This window comes from Convolutriloba macropyga, unplaced genomic scaffold (assembly GCF_964194025.1).
Source record: "Convolutriloba macropyga unplaced genomic scaffold, txConMacr16.3 SCAFFOLD_4826, whole genome shotgun sequence".
Classification (NCBI taxonomy): Eukaryota; Metazoa; Xenacoelomorpha; order Acoela; family Convolutidae; genus Convolutriloba; species Convolutriloba macropyga.
Window position 1 is genome coordinate 1 of NW_027450598.1, and position 16,687 is coordinate 16,687.

The 16,687-nt window shown below is 52.3% G+C and overlaps 2 protein-coding genes across 2 annotated transcripts; both read right to left on the reverse strand.

Annotated features, from left to right (window-relative positions):
* Positions 1 to 388: 388 nt before the first annotated feature.
* On the reverse strand, positions 389 to 1,745 carry LOC142356021 (uncharacterized). Its single transcript, XM_075408011.1, has 2 exons — positions 1,545 to 1,745; positions 389 to 721 (listed from the first exon to the last, which is right to left on the reverse strand). The coding sequence occupies exons 1-2, from the start codon at positions 1,688 to 1,690 to the stop codon at positions 475 to 477; spliced, it is 393 nt and encodes a 130-aa protein (XP_075264126.1). The 5' UTR covers positions 1,691 to 1,745; the 3' UTR covers positions 389 to 474.
* An 8,110-nt stretch (positions 1,746 to 9,855) lies between these two features.
* Positions 9,856 to 12,388, reverse strand: LOC142356020 (uncharacterized). The gene is made up of 3 exons (XM_075408010.1): positions 12,084 to 12,388; positions 11,585 to 11,699; positions 9,856 to 11,413 (listed from the first exon to the last, which is right to left on the reverse strand). Exons 1-3 carry the CDS (start codon positions 12,239 to 12,241, stop codon positions 9,992 to 9,994), a joined length of 1,695 nt encoding a protein of 564 aa, XP_075264125.1. The 5' UTR covers positions 12,242 to 12,388; the 3' UTR covers positions 9,856 to 9,991.
* Positions 12,389 to 16,687: the final 4,299 nt, after the last annotated feature.

A 16,687-nucleotide genomic window follows, 5' to 3' on the forward strand; every position in this document is an offset into this window, starting at 1 on the left:
CTATTTCTACTTCTGCCTTCCGCGGCTTTCACTCAAGTCTTTGTCACACACGGGGTCATGCCGCAGAGATAGCCTCACTCGCGAGAGGGAAAAAAAAATCACTGCATGGCACACAAAGATTGAATGGCGGCCGAGCATCCGGCTGGCGCACACAAAGCTGATCGGATCTTTCTTCAATCACCCTCAAAATCAAGACAATAGAAGCCAGTGCTACAAAAATTGCAAGGGCGGGCGCGGGGTTGTGCATGCCGTTCCCCCTCTTCCCTTCGCTGTTCCCTGTCCCGTGCGCGTGGCATGGCTCCAGAGCGCTGTGCCTTTCACAGGGCGCCCACTGGCGGCTGGTCAGTGGGTGAAAAAGTCGGTGAGGCCCTGGCGAGGGAGGGGCGAGGGAGGAAGTCATGTGGGGTTACACCCCGCCCAGCGGTTGCGCAGATGCGGCCCCGGTCAGCAGAGCTAAACAGGAGAGTCCGGCACTTAGGCCGTCATCTTCTTCAGCACCTTGGCGACCTCTGCGTTCTTCTTCTTCTGGGCAATCATGTTCTTGTACCTCTCAAAGTCGGACATGGTGGTCTTCTCTGCCTGCTTCTTGAGCTTCAGGCCCCAGCTGCTGGCGGCGAACTTGGTGAGGATCTCAGACTCCTCGAGGGCCTTCTTCAGCACCTTCTTCTTGGCCAGGCGGGGGATCTCCACCTTGAAGTCAGTGAGCGACAGACGCTTGAAGCTGCGGGCACGGCACACCGACTTGGACTCAGCTTCCACAGGCAGCACAGGGAGGCAACAGCTGGAGGGAAAGACAGCTGATGCTCCTGTCGTGGCCATGGTTGGAAATCATCCTTCCCCTCCTGCTTCTCTTCCCATCTCTTCCCTTTCTGTCTGTCCCTACGATATTCGCTTCCGCAGCACTGACTGCCCAGCGTTCCCTATACTAGAGTCCCAGACAGTTGTCTATGAGAAGAGCCAGGAAGAGGATGAGCTCGTTTCTACAAGCCCACAAACGACGCAGGACCTGTCAAGCGCAGTGTTCCTGCCCTGTTCCCTTCATCCCCAGAAAAAAACATTTCTCTAAACATGGCTCCGTCCCCTGCGCGTCCGAGGTCCAGGCTCATAGATGCACGGTGAGAGTGTGAGATATGCTGAGATTAGGCTTGGTCAGCTGAGCTGAGCCACACGAGAGGAAGCCCACCCCCCTTCCCCGTCAGCACCTAGTCACACCGGAGCACACATACACAAACAAACACACATATCCCCTGCCTTGTTATTGTCTCCTTCCTTTCCCCCCCTCCTCACCACCTACACTCAGATTTGATCCTCTCCCCTGAGAAGTCCTCCACAGGTAGTCTGCTTGACAGGGGTTGAACAGCCGGCTCCCCACAGCAGGCAACACTGCCAGGGGGTACCACGCCCCAAGCAGCGCAGCGCCTCCCACTACTTGCGCCCGCCAACCCCCCACTGGCCAAAGCTCTGGATTCCAGTTCGTGCCGCAAATCCGATCCTGTCCAGTCCCAGCCACCCGGCCTAGGTTTGGCTTGCAGCTCTGCGCGCACCTCTCCACGCGGCGCAACTGGTCCGGGTGGTCCACCAGGGCACGGTGGTGGTCCAGCACGTCGGTGATAACCACCAGCTTGCCGTAGTCGGGCCCGAAGTTCACAATCGCCAGGCGCCCGATCTCAACATTGCGTGTGAAAGGCATCTTTGCGGTGGCAACAAGGTTTCCTAGGCGACTGAGGGGTGCGACGAGGTGCGCTGCCGGCCGAACAGAGAGACCGCCGCCATTGCAGCCTGACGCCTTAGTACGCCGTGATCGTCAGGGCGCCGCCTGCCTGCAGCCGCCATATATCCTTAGCGCAAAAAAGAAAGAAAAAATCATGAATGGAGATATGCAGAACTGGACGTACGTACAAAAGTGTAGCTAGTATTGTGTAGTACTAGCTGCTGTAGCTCTGTTTGGGGAGAGAGAGGGTGCCTACTACCTACCCTACCTACTCGACCCTCTACTATCTATAGCTACCTGCTACCCTACGAGTAGTACAAAAAAACCTTCTCATGAAATCGAACACAGACATCCACATGCACATATACATGCATACGGCATCTATCGTACTCGTACTAGTACAATACGTAGAGGTCTGCGATATCGATCCGGTATTGTTTCGCGGCCCACCTCGGCCTGACGCTCGGTACTCGTACGAGTCCCTCCTGGTAGCACGCACCTCCTGGTACGAGTAGCACTCGATCACGAACGCTCGAACGTATCTCCACGTAGTACGTACGCATACACGTCCCCATCGTTCGCTTATACGTGTACTAGTACGAGTTAAATTACGGACAGACTAAGTACGCACTCAAGTGCTCACGCATGAACGCTTGCACGCACCCACGAACGGATGGGCGCGTTCACCACGCACGCTCGGACGTGCGTACATGCAGAAACTGACACGCTCACTAGGTAGGTAGGTAGGTAGGTACCTACCTAGCTCTCACTTTTGGACTAGCGATGTCATGTAGCGATACATAATATGAACGCAAGTACGCACCCAGGCGTGCAAGTACGTAGACACGTACGTGCGCATACACTCACATACGTTACGTATAAACATTGAATGCACGGATGCACGCATGCGCGCAGCGCATCTCTTTAGTGTACAAGGGGCGAACGCACGGACGCGGACCTACCTACCCGGGCCTCCGGCCCAGGCCCGGCTAAAGCTTGCCTAATTAGGAGCGTGGCAAACATACATACATACATACATACATACAAACAAACAAACTGACACCATTCCACTTTTAATTTTTACAAGTGGCGCACGCACGGACACGGACCTTCCCGGGCCTCCCGCCCGGGCCCCGGCCCCTTAAAATCATAGTATCCTACTAATTATTACAATATTAAGCTGAACATGACAAACATACAAACATACAAACTGACACCATTTCACTTTTATATTATAAGGATATTATAAGGATAAGGATATACTCGTACAACAGTGAAAGGTTGATTACATCCATGGGGTCAGCCTAATGGCTAACGGTAAAGGTACCCAGCCGGCCTATAGAAAAACGGTATAAGTGACAGGGCGCAGTAGCCTACGGGACAAGGCAAAATGCAACCACGTAGAAATACGAGAGCGCCATATCCCGACCCACCGTGAAACTATCACGGGAGGAGGGGCGGGAGACCATGAGGCTGGGGCAGCTAGGACCCCCGAACTGACACCCCGTTCATCAGCTAGTTCTTTCAACAAAGCCTGAAAGTGGCCGCCCTCCTCATGAACCACACACGGGACGAGACGGTGACGGAAGGCCACAGGTGCGGCCGAGATCGCGTCCGCAGCTGAAGCTTCTCGTCCTCCTTGGTTTGCCTGGCCGCCGCGGTCCCGGCCTTGGTGGATGCCGCTGAAGCGATGCTGTTCACGAATTAATACTGACACCACTGATCAGCCGTCGCACAGGAGGTAGCGCCCCGGGCCGTAGAAGTCAGACCACCCGGCCATATCGCAGTTCGCACGGACGGGTGTGGTCGGAAGGGCGCGCGTAGACCACGGAGTTCCCATAGGATATCCTGCTTCTTAGCACCACAGTCGGTAACAATGGGACATAACACCTTTGCAAGGCCAACCTGCTGGCTATATATGTTTGGCGTCGTCCCCAACATATGTTTGGCGTCCCGAATGGGGCAGCGGGGTATGTGGCGTTCCAAAGCCACAGGGTCCGCGGAATACAGATTGCAAGACGGGCAGAAGCTAGAAGGTGAGCGGCTGGCTGGAGCCGGCCCCGCCGCTGACATACCGACAGCACGTCGCAGGGAATTAGAGCAGAAGACTTCGGGATGGGCAGGGCGGGCCAGGCTTGTGTCTAGGGAGAGGAAAGAGACGCTGCCGGGTCCGGAATGCGAGAGAAGTCTGATCCGTTCAGTACTAGCTGGGAGCGGGGGACCTAATTATTATAGACATTTTTCCGGTCTTTCAACACCCCCGGTTCACCATGATGCCGGTTGGCACACCGCCTGGGTAGCCGGCGACAGTTTGTCGAAGACATATGCAGTCTTCCGCCAAGAGCTGCGGTGATGGCGGTTACGTTATACGTCTACAGCCGCGGCAACCGCGGCAGGTCGGGGGGGGGGGGGGGGGGGTGGTAAGCGTATCTTCCCGGGGTGTTCTTGATCATAGACAGTTTTGCTAGAAATTAATACGAAATTATTGCAGATATATTACGAATACATAACGGATGCAGTCCGGATGCATTTCCCCTCTATAAAAACATTTCTGTCCTCTTTTTGACAACAACATGTGACAAAAAATACGGAATCCCGCGATCGGACAGGTGGATGCTTGTACGAGCAAAGCTCAGGCGCAGTAGTATAGAGGACATTCCCAATTTCGCGCACGGTGTTAAGTACGGAGTTTGTGGGACACACGCGGGCTGCCGCCCGGCACTCGGCAGCCGTAAACACCGTGAAACCGCGGCTCCGCGGCTCCCGCCGCGGGCACCGAGGACAGCCTGTTCAATACCACCAGGACAGCTCGAGGTCAAAGCCTGGACGTGTCCTGAGATGGTGTGACGGCTGGCGGTGGCCGTCGGCATGTGTCCGACGATGTCCGATGATGGCCGCCGTGCCCTAAGCCGCCTAGGGGCAGCGGGCAGATTTCGAAAGACAGTTTAGTGTCCTGCTGCCCTATGTCACCTAGGCAGCGGCGGCCATCATCGGACATCGTCGGACACATACCGACAGCCCCCGCCAGCCGTCACACCATCCCAGGACAGGTCCAGGCTTTAACCTAGAGCTGTCCGGGTGGTGAACATGCTTTCCGTGGTGCTCGCGGCGGGAGCCGCGGAGCCGCGGTTTCACGGTGTTTACGGCTGCCGGGGGGCAGCCGTGTGTCCCACAAATTTTCACCGGGACAGGATAAAAATGTGGTTATCCAGTGGATCGACAAATTGGGAATGTCCTCTATACTCAGTATATGGAAACGTACCACATGTCTATAATTAGGAACACCGAACATGTCGACGATTAGGTCCCCTCTTCCTGGTAGTAGGTAGCCGGTAAGTACCCTAGGCAGGTAGGTACCCACCGATCGGCTACAAGTATAGCTACAGTACCTACCGTACGCTACGTCGCTACCCGGCCTGCCGGTGTACCCCTGCACGCTGGCCGCCGGGCGTGTTCGCGGCCCAAGTCCCAAGAACCCTGCGAGAGAGGTACGATGCAGTACTCCGTAGACTGTACTCCGGCCACGAATTATCAGCCTGCCGCCGGCGATCACTTCCGTAATAATAATAATATGGTACAAATTACAACCCAGGCGGCAGGCGCGTCTTGCGTGCAGATAATCCTTGAAGCGAAATCCCTCTTTAGGCCGTGTTTGATTGTAATTGAAGAATATGGTAGGGTACGCGTATATCGCAGATCGCTTCAGGTCATACCGCTATAGTGAGAATGTAGATGTCACGTGCACAAATCGATACGCCCTAGATAATAGCTACCCCACCTGGCGAATGGCGATGCGTACGTAGGGTACCCTAGGGTACAGACTAGGCGACTACCGGTACCTCGTACGATAACCGCCACTTCGATGTTCGTTACTCTTTTAGGAACTCCCGATGGTTCCCCCCCCCCCCCCCCCCCCCTCACGTGGAGGGCGGAGGGGCCCCAACTCTCGATTCTAACTAATGGCAGAAAGATCCTTCAGATTAGATGCCGAGATTTACCGATCCCCCCGAACCCAATTAACCTGATCCCTAAAACAATAGATGGCATCAGTATTTGCCTGCAGGTATCATGACGACATACGAATAGCATTGAGCTGCATGCAGATGTGTGGAGATTGTTAGCTAAGGCGTCTTTGATTAAATCTTTTGGTTTAGGTTAGACTTGTCATCCAATTCCAAGGGGGGGGAGGGGAACGTAGGTAAATTCCCTATTTGAAGGTAAATTGGGGTATGTACTGTCCACACTACTAGCCGGGGGACAGTGACCTCCCAAGTTTGGATTGTGAACCTGTGGCGACTAGATACTATACTGTGTGCACTTAGACAATGCTCCAATTGATCCAGCATGCATGCATATGAAGGGAAATTGGATATTGGAGAGCACACTGATGCTGCCACGCATGGGTAGTGTGGCTCTGCACAACGGCATTAGTTCATGATAGCTGCACAATAGTGCCCTTAAGTATAGGGACAAGATTTACGATTTTCGTAGAGGGGGGGCCGAATCCAAAGGGGGGGATAACCTAAACCAAAAGATTAAATCAAAGACGCCTAAGTAGGGTACTTGTACTCGTACAGATGGGGCCATGGGGCCGAACAGTATTGAGCTATAGCCTATAGATAGTACAGGGGCCAGGGCCGGATTGCCCGGATATGCCAAAGCTATGATCATTACGTACACCTAGTCCGTACCTAGGCAGGTACAGTACACGGACAGCGAGTGCTCACAATAATTAAAAATGGGATTAAAATTTAAAAATGCACAGTATTCGCGAGTTCAGAATACTACGAGTACGAGTACTATAATATTATAATGCGCAATCGCAGATCTGTGTATTCTTGGTTGATATTCCCCGCATTTGTATGATGAAACCCGGCCGTTGATCACCGATCACAACAAATATTCACATGTGGCACAAAGATTCTTTACTGCCATCTGGAGACACTTAGAGGAGATGATCACGTGATTGAAAGCTCGTTGCTCATTATTGCAAGCTCGTTGCTCGTGATAAATGATAATTGCCGGAGCGACGATGCGCGTGTAATAAGTACTGGTACGTCAATCTCCAGGATATCTAGCTCATGATTCTTGCGCCCTGCGGGTACCCTACCCTCCCCGGCCGGCCCCACTGGCCACTGGCCAATGGGGTATGCCAATCTGCCTGGACCATGCCTGGAGGCTGGAAGTGCTGAAGTCTACTATAATAATAATAATAATAATAAAGTAATTACTTAGGCTACTGTTCGCTAAAACTAACTTAAGCTTATTTCGATTTCAAGGATTATGCCGTCGAAATAACTTTTTTTTAAGTTTTTCGGCTGGTGTCGGGGCTGTACTGTTCGCTAAAACTAAAATAAATTCATACAATGACTGTAAGAATGCGAATACGTAAATACCCCGGTCAACGAACACGACTGTCGCGACTACAGCATGCGCTGCTGGTACGAGCGCGCAGCCGCCCACAGCTCGCCGCACCGCGTCCTGCTACGCGTTCCGCAGCCTTCTCTAGTTTGTCTAACGTTATTGAATCTTATTGCGACCCTGAAAGATTCGGAATCGGCGTGCGCGTGTCGTCTCGCGGCGTAGATGGGGGGTTCCGCGCGATCCGCGGCGAGGATGGGGGCATCCGGCCTCCTGGCGGGCACAAATTGCCACGCCAGGCGCGATTCGGACGGGCCCACTATTTCGGAACGCTATTTCGGCTGTCGAAATAGAGCCGCTATTTCGACAGGATCGAGGCTGTCGAAATAAGTTAGCAGGAAAACGTACCACGTTAGTTTTAGCGAACAGTAGGGAAATGGCCGATTTGGCCACTTTTGAAAATAATAAGCTTAAGTTAGTTTTAGCGAACAGTAGCCTTACTAGCTAGCAGTACGAGTAGGAGATACTACGATACCACTTGGCACTCGTATCAGCCGTACAGTATGTAGTTACGTTCTCCATGCTGTTCCTTGCTAGAGCCAGCCAGGGTACCTACCCTACCTACCCAAGCGGTCAGAAGCTTTGGCTGCCCCCTGTACTAGAGTCCGTACACATTAAGAGTATAGATAGTGTATGCGTGTATACCCTACTATACATACCCCTAATAAAGGTGGGCTCGTGCTGGTGCAATATATTATCACTTTTCATCAGTAGGTCTGGCGGATTTCCTCCACCACGTACTGTACCTAGGTACCTGGCGATATTCGTCCTAAATCCTGACTCCTGACTCCTGGCAAATATTAAAAAATAAAAACAAGAAAATTGTTCATACTGTCATACAGCAGTCAGCATACTATCTATAGTACTCGAATTACATTCCGTGATGTATCGGTGCATTCGAATGATTTCGTGAATTTTCCCCGAAGGAATGTAATTCGATCGGAAAAAGTCTCGAGTTTCATGGGCTGTCGCCCTCGTGCATGATTTCGAAGACTACTATTCGTGATAAATCTCTCGATTCTTTTTCCTCCCTCGTACACTCACTGTAAAATCATGTGACCAGGCCGGCAGGTGCGTTGACTCACTTGACAAATGACAGGCGACAGCAACCAGCAAGCACCCTCTAGCGCTAGATTCTTGTACCTACCTATACGGCCTACCCACATATCGCTACCTGCTCAACGAACCTCTCACCTACTCACCTAGCCTAGAGGGTACCTCGGTACCTACCTACCTGCTTTCAGCCATGCCCGATGGGTAAGCTTACTTACTCCAAGATTCAAGAGTTCACCGTCCACCGCTTCAAGAGTATAATCGTCCTCGTACTGTAGACAGTACAGTACTAGTACTCGTACGAGTACTTGTGGCATGTTTACTGAAGACTGAAGAGGGATGAGCTGGCCCCACCCGGCGGGCGGGACAATTTGCATCAGGGACAGCTGACTGCTGCCGTCTGCTGATCCCAAGCAGGACAGCGCTCTGCGCTTCGTACCGTACCCTAGGGTACCTTTTTGTTACGAGTACAGTCTGGAAATGCGCCATGCACGGCGTTATTTATAATTACAGCTCATGCCAGGATGACAGAAACGCGTTTTGGTCGCCATGCTCACCATCATCAGTCATCAGTTGCCAAGTCGGTGTCACAACTCCCAGTGGCACCAACTTTTCTGTAAAACACTATTGTTATTGTATTCAGTGCAGTTTCAGCACTGGCCAACATATGTGGCCGCCAAATTACATGCCTGCCTTGACATTCATAAGTCTCGGGACGACACGCATTCAATGCAACTAACAGGTCATCTGCAGGACACGTACAGTAGTAGAATGAACCGAGTCCAGCATGAATGACAAAATCGGGAGACAGAGACAAAACCAAGCCAGGGGCCATTGCCAGTGACCTGGGCACTCAGGGTCGGGAGGCAAGTTTGAAATCAGTTCTGAGGCTGAAATGCGTACCATGATGCACTGTGGATGATGATCAGCAATATGACAGGGAGACAACCAATTGAGGACAGGCCTACCACAGAACAAGCCACTTGCGCCTACCAGGGACCACAACTCTGATCAATTGAAACATTAGCTCTGCAGGATCCGGCAACATGATACACATCGGCACTGGTAGATACATGATCAGGTCTCACTGCAACTGTTGAGTTTGTGTAGCTGACTGGAAGTCACTAAGCCAAGACAGAAGGAAGGTGAATCAAAGCCGGGGGGCTCTGGCATGTATCTGCAGTGAGCGAACGGGAGCGCTTCGGCGCCAGATGCAAAGTGAGAAAGGAATGAAAGTATGTGCCCCGCGTGCGGGTACAAGTGCGATACCTGTCCTGGGACCAACATGATATTGTCAATTTGCTCAGTGCTGCTAACACTAGACCCTGTGGTAGCGCGCAAAACTGTATTGCAAGTCCTGTGCTGCCAAAGCTGCTGCAGTCAAGAAAGCAGACCGTTTCTGGCGCACCCTTGCCAGCTTCGTGATCTTCAATTCTGCGTAAACAGCAGACGTGTGTCAACAGTTGAGTTCCTTGGAAGTAAGTTGGCACAGCAGTGGTGCGATCCAGACATCCCAGCGTTGACGGCAAAGACGTCAAATGTGTCCTGCAAGTGTGTCTGTCACACTGTGCCTCTTCATACACTGGCACACACTGCCAGCACAATGAAAGAATTGGGCGAGCCACAGCATGTGCACCCGAATGTATTGACAACGATTCATCTGACCGCGTAGTGTTACAAGGATTAATACAGGTGTCAGTGCGGAAGTTTCCTGGGGGATGGCTCAAGTCTAGCTAAAAAATAGGACAAAATCTGTGGTGGTACAAAAATCTATTCTACCAGCAAAACACAAAAGGGTGCAAGATTTCAGATGCCAATATCAGTGTTGTTGAACAGTACTGACAACCCCGCAATGGCAGCTGGGACCTGGAAGATGTTGGGAATGGATTTGAAGAGTCCACTCAAGTTCTTATTGATGCCCCCCGTCAGTTCGTCCCATTCAGCCTGGGCTGCAAGCTGCTCCTCATCCAGTTCAGCAAACTTCTGCGCATCCTCCACAAGCTGATCGCAAGCTGACATGACTGCATCAATGTCTACCTCTGCTGCTGCCAGCACCTTGCGCTGGGCACACTCCATCGGAAGGTCACTGAGTAGAGCGTGCACAAGGTGAATGCCCTGCTGAACTGGCACAAGCCGTGTATTGTATCGGTTTGAGACACCTCCACCCAGAACCCTGGTGGTAGTATCCTCGATGGAAGAGAAGCGCTCCAAAGTCTGGCGGGCTACTGCAAGGAGTTGTTCTACCAACTCGTCTTCGGAGTCAGCGCTGTGGGCCTCAGACATCACATCCACACCCTGCTCCTTCATCAGCACCAGGATCTGAGCAACAGCCCATGCCCAGATCATATCCTTGACTTCAGAGTCTGCAGTTTCATAGTTAAGCAACGGAAGGTGGGGCAGTGCTTCCTCCCACTGGAAGAGGGATGTGTTGTTCCTGTCATAGTCCACCAGTGTCGAGAATGCCAGTACCGTGTGCATGCTGTTCACAAGGCGCTTTTTCTGCACGAAGAGATAGTCTGCCACCTCCTCTGTCTCTGGCACTTGCACAGTCTCCCCATCCAGAGGAAGGTCTTCCTCATCAGAGACGGTGGAATCCAATACGACGATGCTGCCAGTATGGTCTTCTGCATCCACACGGATGGCAGGATTCCCATCCGAAACGATCTCGCGAGTGGAGCAAATGCGATCCACCATGCATGGAAGCACGTTAACACTGTTCTTCAATTCCCCTGCAAGCAAAGCAACGCTGTCCAAGTCGTTCTCACAGGCATACAGCGTTGGCCGAGCTGCCTTGAAGCGTGGTGGGAGTTCCGACAGAATAGGCACAAGCACTTGGGAGATAGCGCCTCCAAGAGCACAGCTGAATGATGTGGAGCTGTTCGCCAGCTCCTTGCACAGATCTTGGTCTGAAGTCAGGAGCAGGTGCCCCTGCCCCTCAGGACTGTGGGACAGCAGGTCGAGGAGAGACTCGCCGCGCTTGGCTGCATCTTGGATGTGTCTGTCCGTGATCACGGTCAGGCCACCTTCGACTGCCTCTTCACCGTTTACCATCAGAGGGATGGACGGACAGTCACTGTTGCAGATAGCCTCCCAATCCTGAGATGGCCTCTGGACGATGACATAGCGGGTGTCGCTCTCCTCAAGCGCGGGGACGACAAGGCCGAGGCCGAGCTTCCCGGCGCCGAAGTGAAGGTGCAGGGGGAAGGAGGAGGGGGCCGACTTCACGATCTGCCGGCAGGACACACGCGCAGCACTTGTCAGCAGCTGTTTCGTCACCACAACGCGCTCGCAGAACAATACAACGGTGCTTTGAACATATTACGCAAGCCACAGACCCGGGGACAGGCACGGTAAGACGTGGACAGGTAGGTTAAGCGCCCCGTGTTCATTGTTACGTACCTTTTTGCGCCCCTTAGATACGGGGGGGAGGATTTCCAAGTACTCCTCGGTGCTGTCTGGGTTGGTATTTGGTGTGACAGGCACGGCCGACAGCAGGCTATCGATTTCATGCGCGCTAAGGAGGAAGATCAGGGGGAGGAACAGCACGTCCAGGATCAGTGAGCTTTATGACGTCGGGGATAACTTGATTTGCAAGGCAACAAGGGGGTCAATGTTGTCGGCACGGCGTTTGACTGAGAGGTGGGGCCAAGGTGAAGATGGCTGAGACCTGACGAGTGTACAGTGGGTTGGGTCCCCGAGAGGATCATGAGCGGAGTGACAACAGAGCATCATACGGAGGTTCAAGATGGGGGGATGGGCTTCGTAGGAGCGCAAGTGACGGACAAGTGCCCGGGCAGGGTGTCGAAATACCAGGCAAGTCAAGAGTGGAGGGTAGAGTATGCTAATAGAGTCTCGGCAGGGAGGGAGGGTGGTGAAACAACAACGCCGCAGGGAGTACCTGTCCAACTGAGTCTCATGTTTCGAATTCGCGGCGGCAGCCACCCGGCGGGAAACTTCCAAGCGGGAGCTCCTTGCTGTGCGGCCAGCGGCAGTGGTGCGGCAAGGTTGCCAGGCCCGGAGAAGGCCGGTTGGACGAACGCTGGAAATTGTACTCATGGCGAAACGACACGTTAAATCCGCTGGCGACAAACCCACACGTATACTGAGCTGCAAGTTGCGTTTCAGCTTCGATATCAATGCGCAGCAACTGATGTGAGCAGTCCCAACTGGTACGAAAAACTAGACTTGACGGTACGAGGAGCGCACACTGTCCAGTTATATGTTCGACCTTGGAGCGAGACGTCAATACGATTGGCTCTATGTAGTCGGAACAAAGGTCCACCTCTACGGCCCGAGCTTCCGACATGCTGCGCTCCGTCCTCCGAGCGAAGAGAGGGTAGGTATGTACCCTACAACACGCCGTACAGCATGGCAGGCCACAGCCGAGCGGGGCGAAGACTCACAGTCTGGAATCTTCCGGAAAATTCAACCTGCCATTCTCCATCCAGCCTGGCCGGCCTGCCTGCCCTTGAAGCACCTAAGAATTATTCACTTGCATGTGCCATGTGAGGCAGCTACTATACAGTGTACAGTACGAATATACATGAGCCACCCTATGTACTGTAAGGATACTCGTACCAGTACGAGTACAATGGTCCATGCAGGATAACTCCTTTATACTTACATGCGTGTAGATAGGTAGGTACCCTACTTAGAGTTTGGTATTCGGTACCTACTACTACCTGCCTGGCAACCAACCTACCTACCGACCGGCCCGCGGCCCGCGCGGCCGTTGCCCGATTGCCGTTAATTTGGCAGGTCGGTACCCGAAGTACCTGGTAAGTAGGTACCTACCTACTAGGTACTTGGTCTGCATTAACGGGCATGCGTGAGCTGCATGCGTTCTCCATCCTGCGTACGGCGATGCAGTATCCATACTCGTACGTGCAGAGTCGATAATTTGAAAAAACCAGTTAAAATCGACATAGTAGTAGTATATTACATTAGTAGTTATTAGTAGTACTTGCATTCCCGAGATGTATATATGGACAGTATGTAGTACTACGAGTAGTACTGGTACGAATTAAACCCTGAGTAGTGAGTCCCTGACGCATGACGGCACAGAATGAGAAAAATCTTGAATTCGTCCGAGAAGCCAATAATAGACGCTCATGATCCTGAAGGAACGTTTTTGGACCATGAATCCAACAGCCACCGTGTTCCGATGCTACGTCTACCGGAAAAGTATCGCCGTCAGATCCGTTCGGACTTCGCCCTTCGGTTTGCCTCAATCCTCGTAGGTACCCTACCCGTAGCGATACCTACGTAGGCTGTAGGCAGCATGTGACGGGATGGTTACAGGAGTAGGCAGTATGTATGTATAGGCTACATGCTGTAGTCAGTGACGGGATGGTTACAGTGGGGGCTGGGCGCACAGTACGAGTAGTCAGTACCCTACCTACCTAGTCAGTAGACTAGACTGACTGATGTACTAGCTGTGAGGTTGCTTCCGGGCTTGTAATCAACCTATCACCTACCTGGCTAGGTAGTCAGTAGACTAATCAAGTATCATACTGGTGCCTGTCAGACAGCCAATGCTGGTCTGTGGTGCGTCGCCCGAAAAACCCCGGAATCCGTAAACAGTGGAGCCCGGGGTCGTATCGGGCCGGATTTCGGATCCGGACAAATCCCGGACGCACGAGAGCACAGGAAATGAAGGATTAAGAAGTGGTCATTCCATATCCGGAAAGGCCAAGGCCGTTCTGCACGCTCAGAGCTCCGCGGAGGATGCCGCGGGGGTCGGGGCCTACTGTCTGCTAAGTGTCCTGCACCGCCGCCGCCGCTGCCACCCTTGAAACCCTTCCCGCCACTCGAAACCCTTCCTCTTCACCACCTTCATCTTCAAGCTACGAATGAAACACGGGCTAAAGACAGCGCCGACGGCACTCTGCACGTTCGTTCGGAAAGTGAAAAACGAGGAAGAACGCCATCGCATGGCGCAATGTTTCCATATATATGTATCGCTACTCGTACCTCACAGATACCTACCCTACCGTGCCCGATCGCATGCCGTACCGCGGACATCCACGAGTACTAATATCTGCCGCACTTGCCGGGGGTGCTGCACGTGCGCGCCGCACGTGCGCCTGTGGAGCAGCATAGTAACTCCGTTTCCCACCATAATCCCTGAAACTCACAAGCGGCCAACATTTCACGTTTAAACGCACTCGCCTCCCGATTTCTTCACCCCTTTCACCGAAATACTGCACATTTTACTCGCTACAATTAGGCATCTAGGGTGCTACGAGATTTACCTCCCACAAGGCCGATCCATGACGTGGCAGCGAACGAACCCGGTGGTTATCTGGCAGCTCCTGACACTGCAGAAAGGAAAATGAGCAAATTCAAACTAGTTCAAACATTGTCAATGTTTCTGTAGGGTAGGTACGTGTATACAACCCTGTTATAGCTCTGTAGCGCGTCCGCAAATCTAGCTAGCTATATGTAGCGTTCAACATAGTTGCTACCGGCAGCCGCTAACACCGCGAAACCGCGGCTCTCACTGCGGGCACCGCAGACAACATGTTTACCACTTGGACAGCTTGAGGTCAACCCTGGACCTGGATCTAGGGTTGGTTTGACATATGGCTGGCGGTGGCTGTGTACGTGCGTACGTGTGTGTGTGTGTGTGTGTGTGTGTGTGCGAGTTCCAACGATGTTCGATGATATGGCGGCCGCTGGACATATGGAGCGGGTGGAGCCCTTGACGATATTTCGAAGAGGGCCCATTGTCCCCATGGCTGGTTGCTTTACGGCACGGCGGCTCTCATCGGATATCGTCGGACACAATCTGCCGACAACCACCATGACCAGCCATCGCCCGGCCAGCCGGCTAGAGATACTTCCCGATTCTCCGGAAGTTGACCTCGAGTTGTGTGCATTGGCGGTGAACATGCTAATTGCTATCTCATAGGTGTTTATGGCAGCCGGGGGATAGGCATGTAAAACGATACTCGCACTGCTTAACACCGCAGGTAGGGCAAAGCTGTATGTATTGCTAAAATGGCTGTCAGCGGCCGCCCATGCCAGAGGAGTACCAAGAACATCAAGGCTATCGCTTGCATATTCCACAGTTGGATAGGGCAAAGTACTTCTATTGTAGCACAATGTTATTAGCTCATGTGCAGCTGCACTCAGTGGAGCGGCAGAGCGGTTTCACTAAACAACGGGCCGGTATTGTGATCAAGAGGAGTCCTCTTGGTACGAGCTTTGGAGGTTGAAGCCGGAATATGAGGTTTTTGTAGTTCGAATGGGGTCAAATATTCTCAAATTTGTGCCAAAATTTGCAGCATTGTGCATGATTTGAAAAGCTTTAAATCGCCATACCGTTGCATCTCAAAAAGGTCAAACCAAAGTTTTATCTTCGGGGTATATGTGATCATTTCGTATATACAGTTCGTGCGAGTTTCGTGTTTCAGACCCAGGTCTTCCCAATCTATTAATACCGGGTCAACAATGCAAATTACCCCCCTTGGGGTATTTTGATCGGGCGAGATCTGACCACCGTGTCATCAGGCAGATGGAGGACAACAACATCGTGATAGGCGTTACTAGATGAATTCTTTTCTGTTAAGAGAAGAACCGAAACCAAGAAAACTCTACGAACGCTATTTTGAACCCGCTCATGATTTGCAAAAGTAACGACATGGAGTTTCCAGAAAAAGGTCTAAATATTCCGGGGACCCTGGCCTGAAAGAGTGATACCCTAACGGGGGAATTGAAACCCTAGTCATATTTCTGCTTCACCCTCCCAGCCTCGTACTAGTGACCATATGTTGTATTGTAGGTGGGGTAATAAGGTACCCAACGTAATTGCATAGATTCCTTATAAGGAACCTCTGGCGCCCGCCGGACTTACCACAAGGACATCAAAGCTCTCGCATGTATAGTCCACTGGAGGTAAACATTAAACAACTTCAAACACGCGGCAATCGACTTCGCGTAGAGGGTGCGCGCAAGGGGACCATCCGGGACTCCTTTTGGGTGATAAAACAACACGCTCATACACCCCATTACCGCGCACCCTCTGCGCCTGGCGTCGAACTGTGCAGCTGGCCTGTGTTGGTACGTAACGTACGTAACATTAAAACTGTTTCTAAAAGCTAATGTTGTTGAGCTAGAAACATAACGTTGTCCTGTATTTAACTTGATTTACCCTCTTCAATCCTCTTGTACCCTATCAAAATGCCGCGCCCGTCTCGGTGTTGAGGGGACACGGACGTACCGTCTTTTGCCCCCACTGGTCGTTTACCCCTCCGGCCCTCCCTGCCCTTCACTGCCCTGCCCTGTACACCCTAGGTAGGCAGGGTACTCCTACCGATATATGAGTACTATATAGCACAGTACGAGGCTGGGAGGGTTATGCGGTAAGTTGGCTAGGGTTTGAAATCCGACCATAGGGTTTTCCCAAAACTTTATTTTGACCTCAGAATTGTACTACTCGAGAGTTGCTTTAAATCCCCTGTAGCGTTACTTTTTTATTTCAGCCCGTTTTGAGCTAGG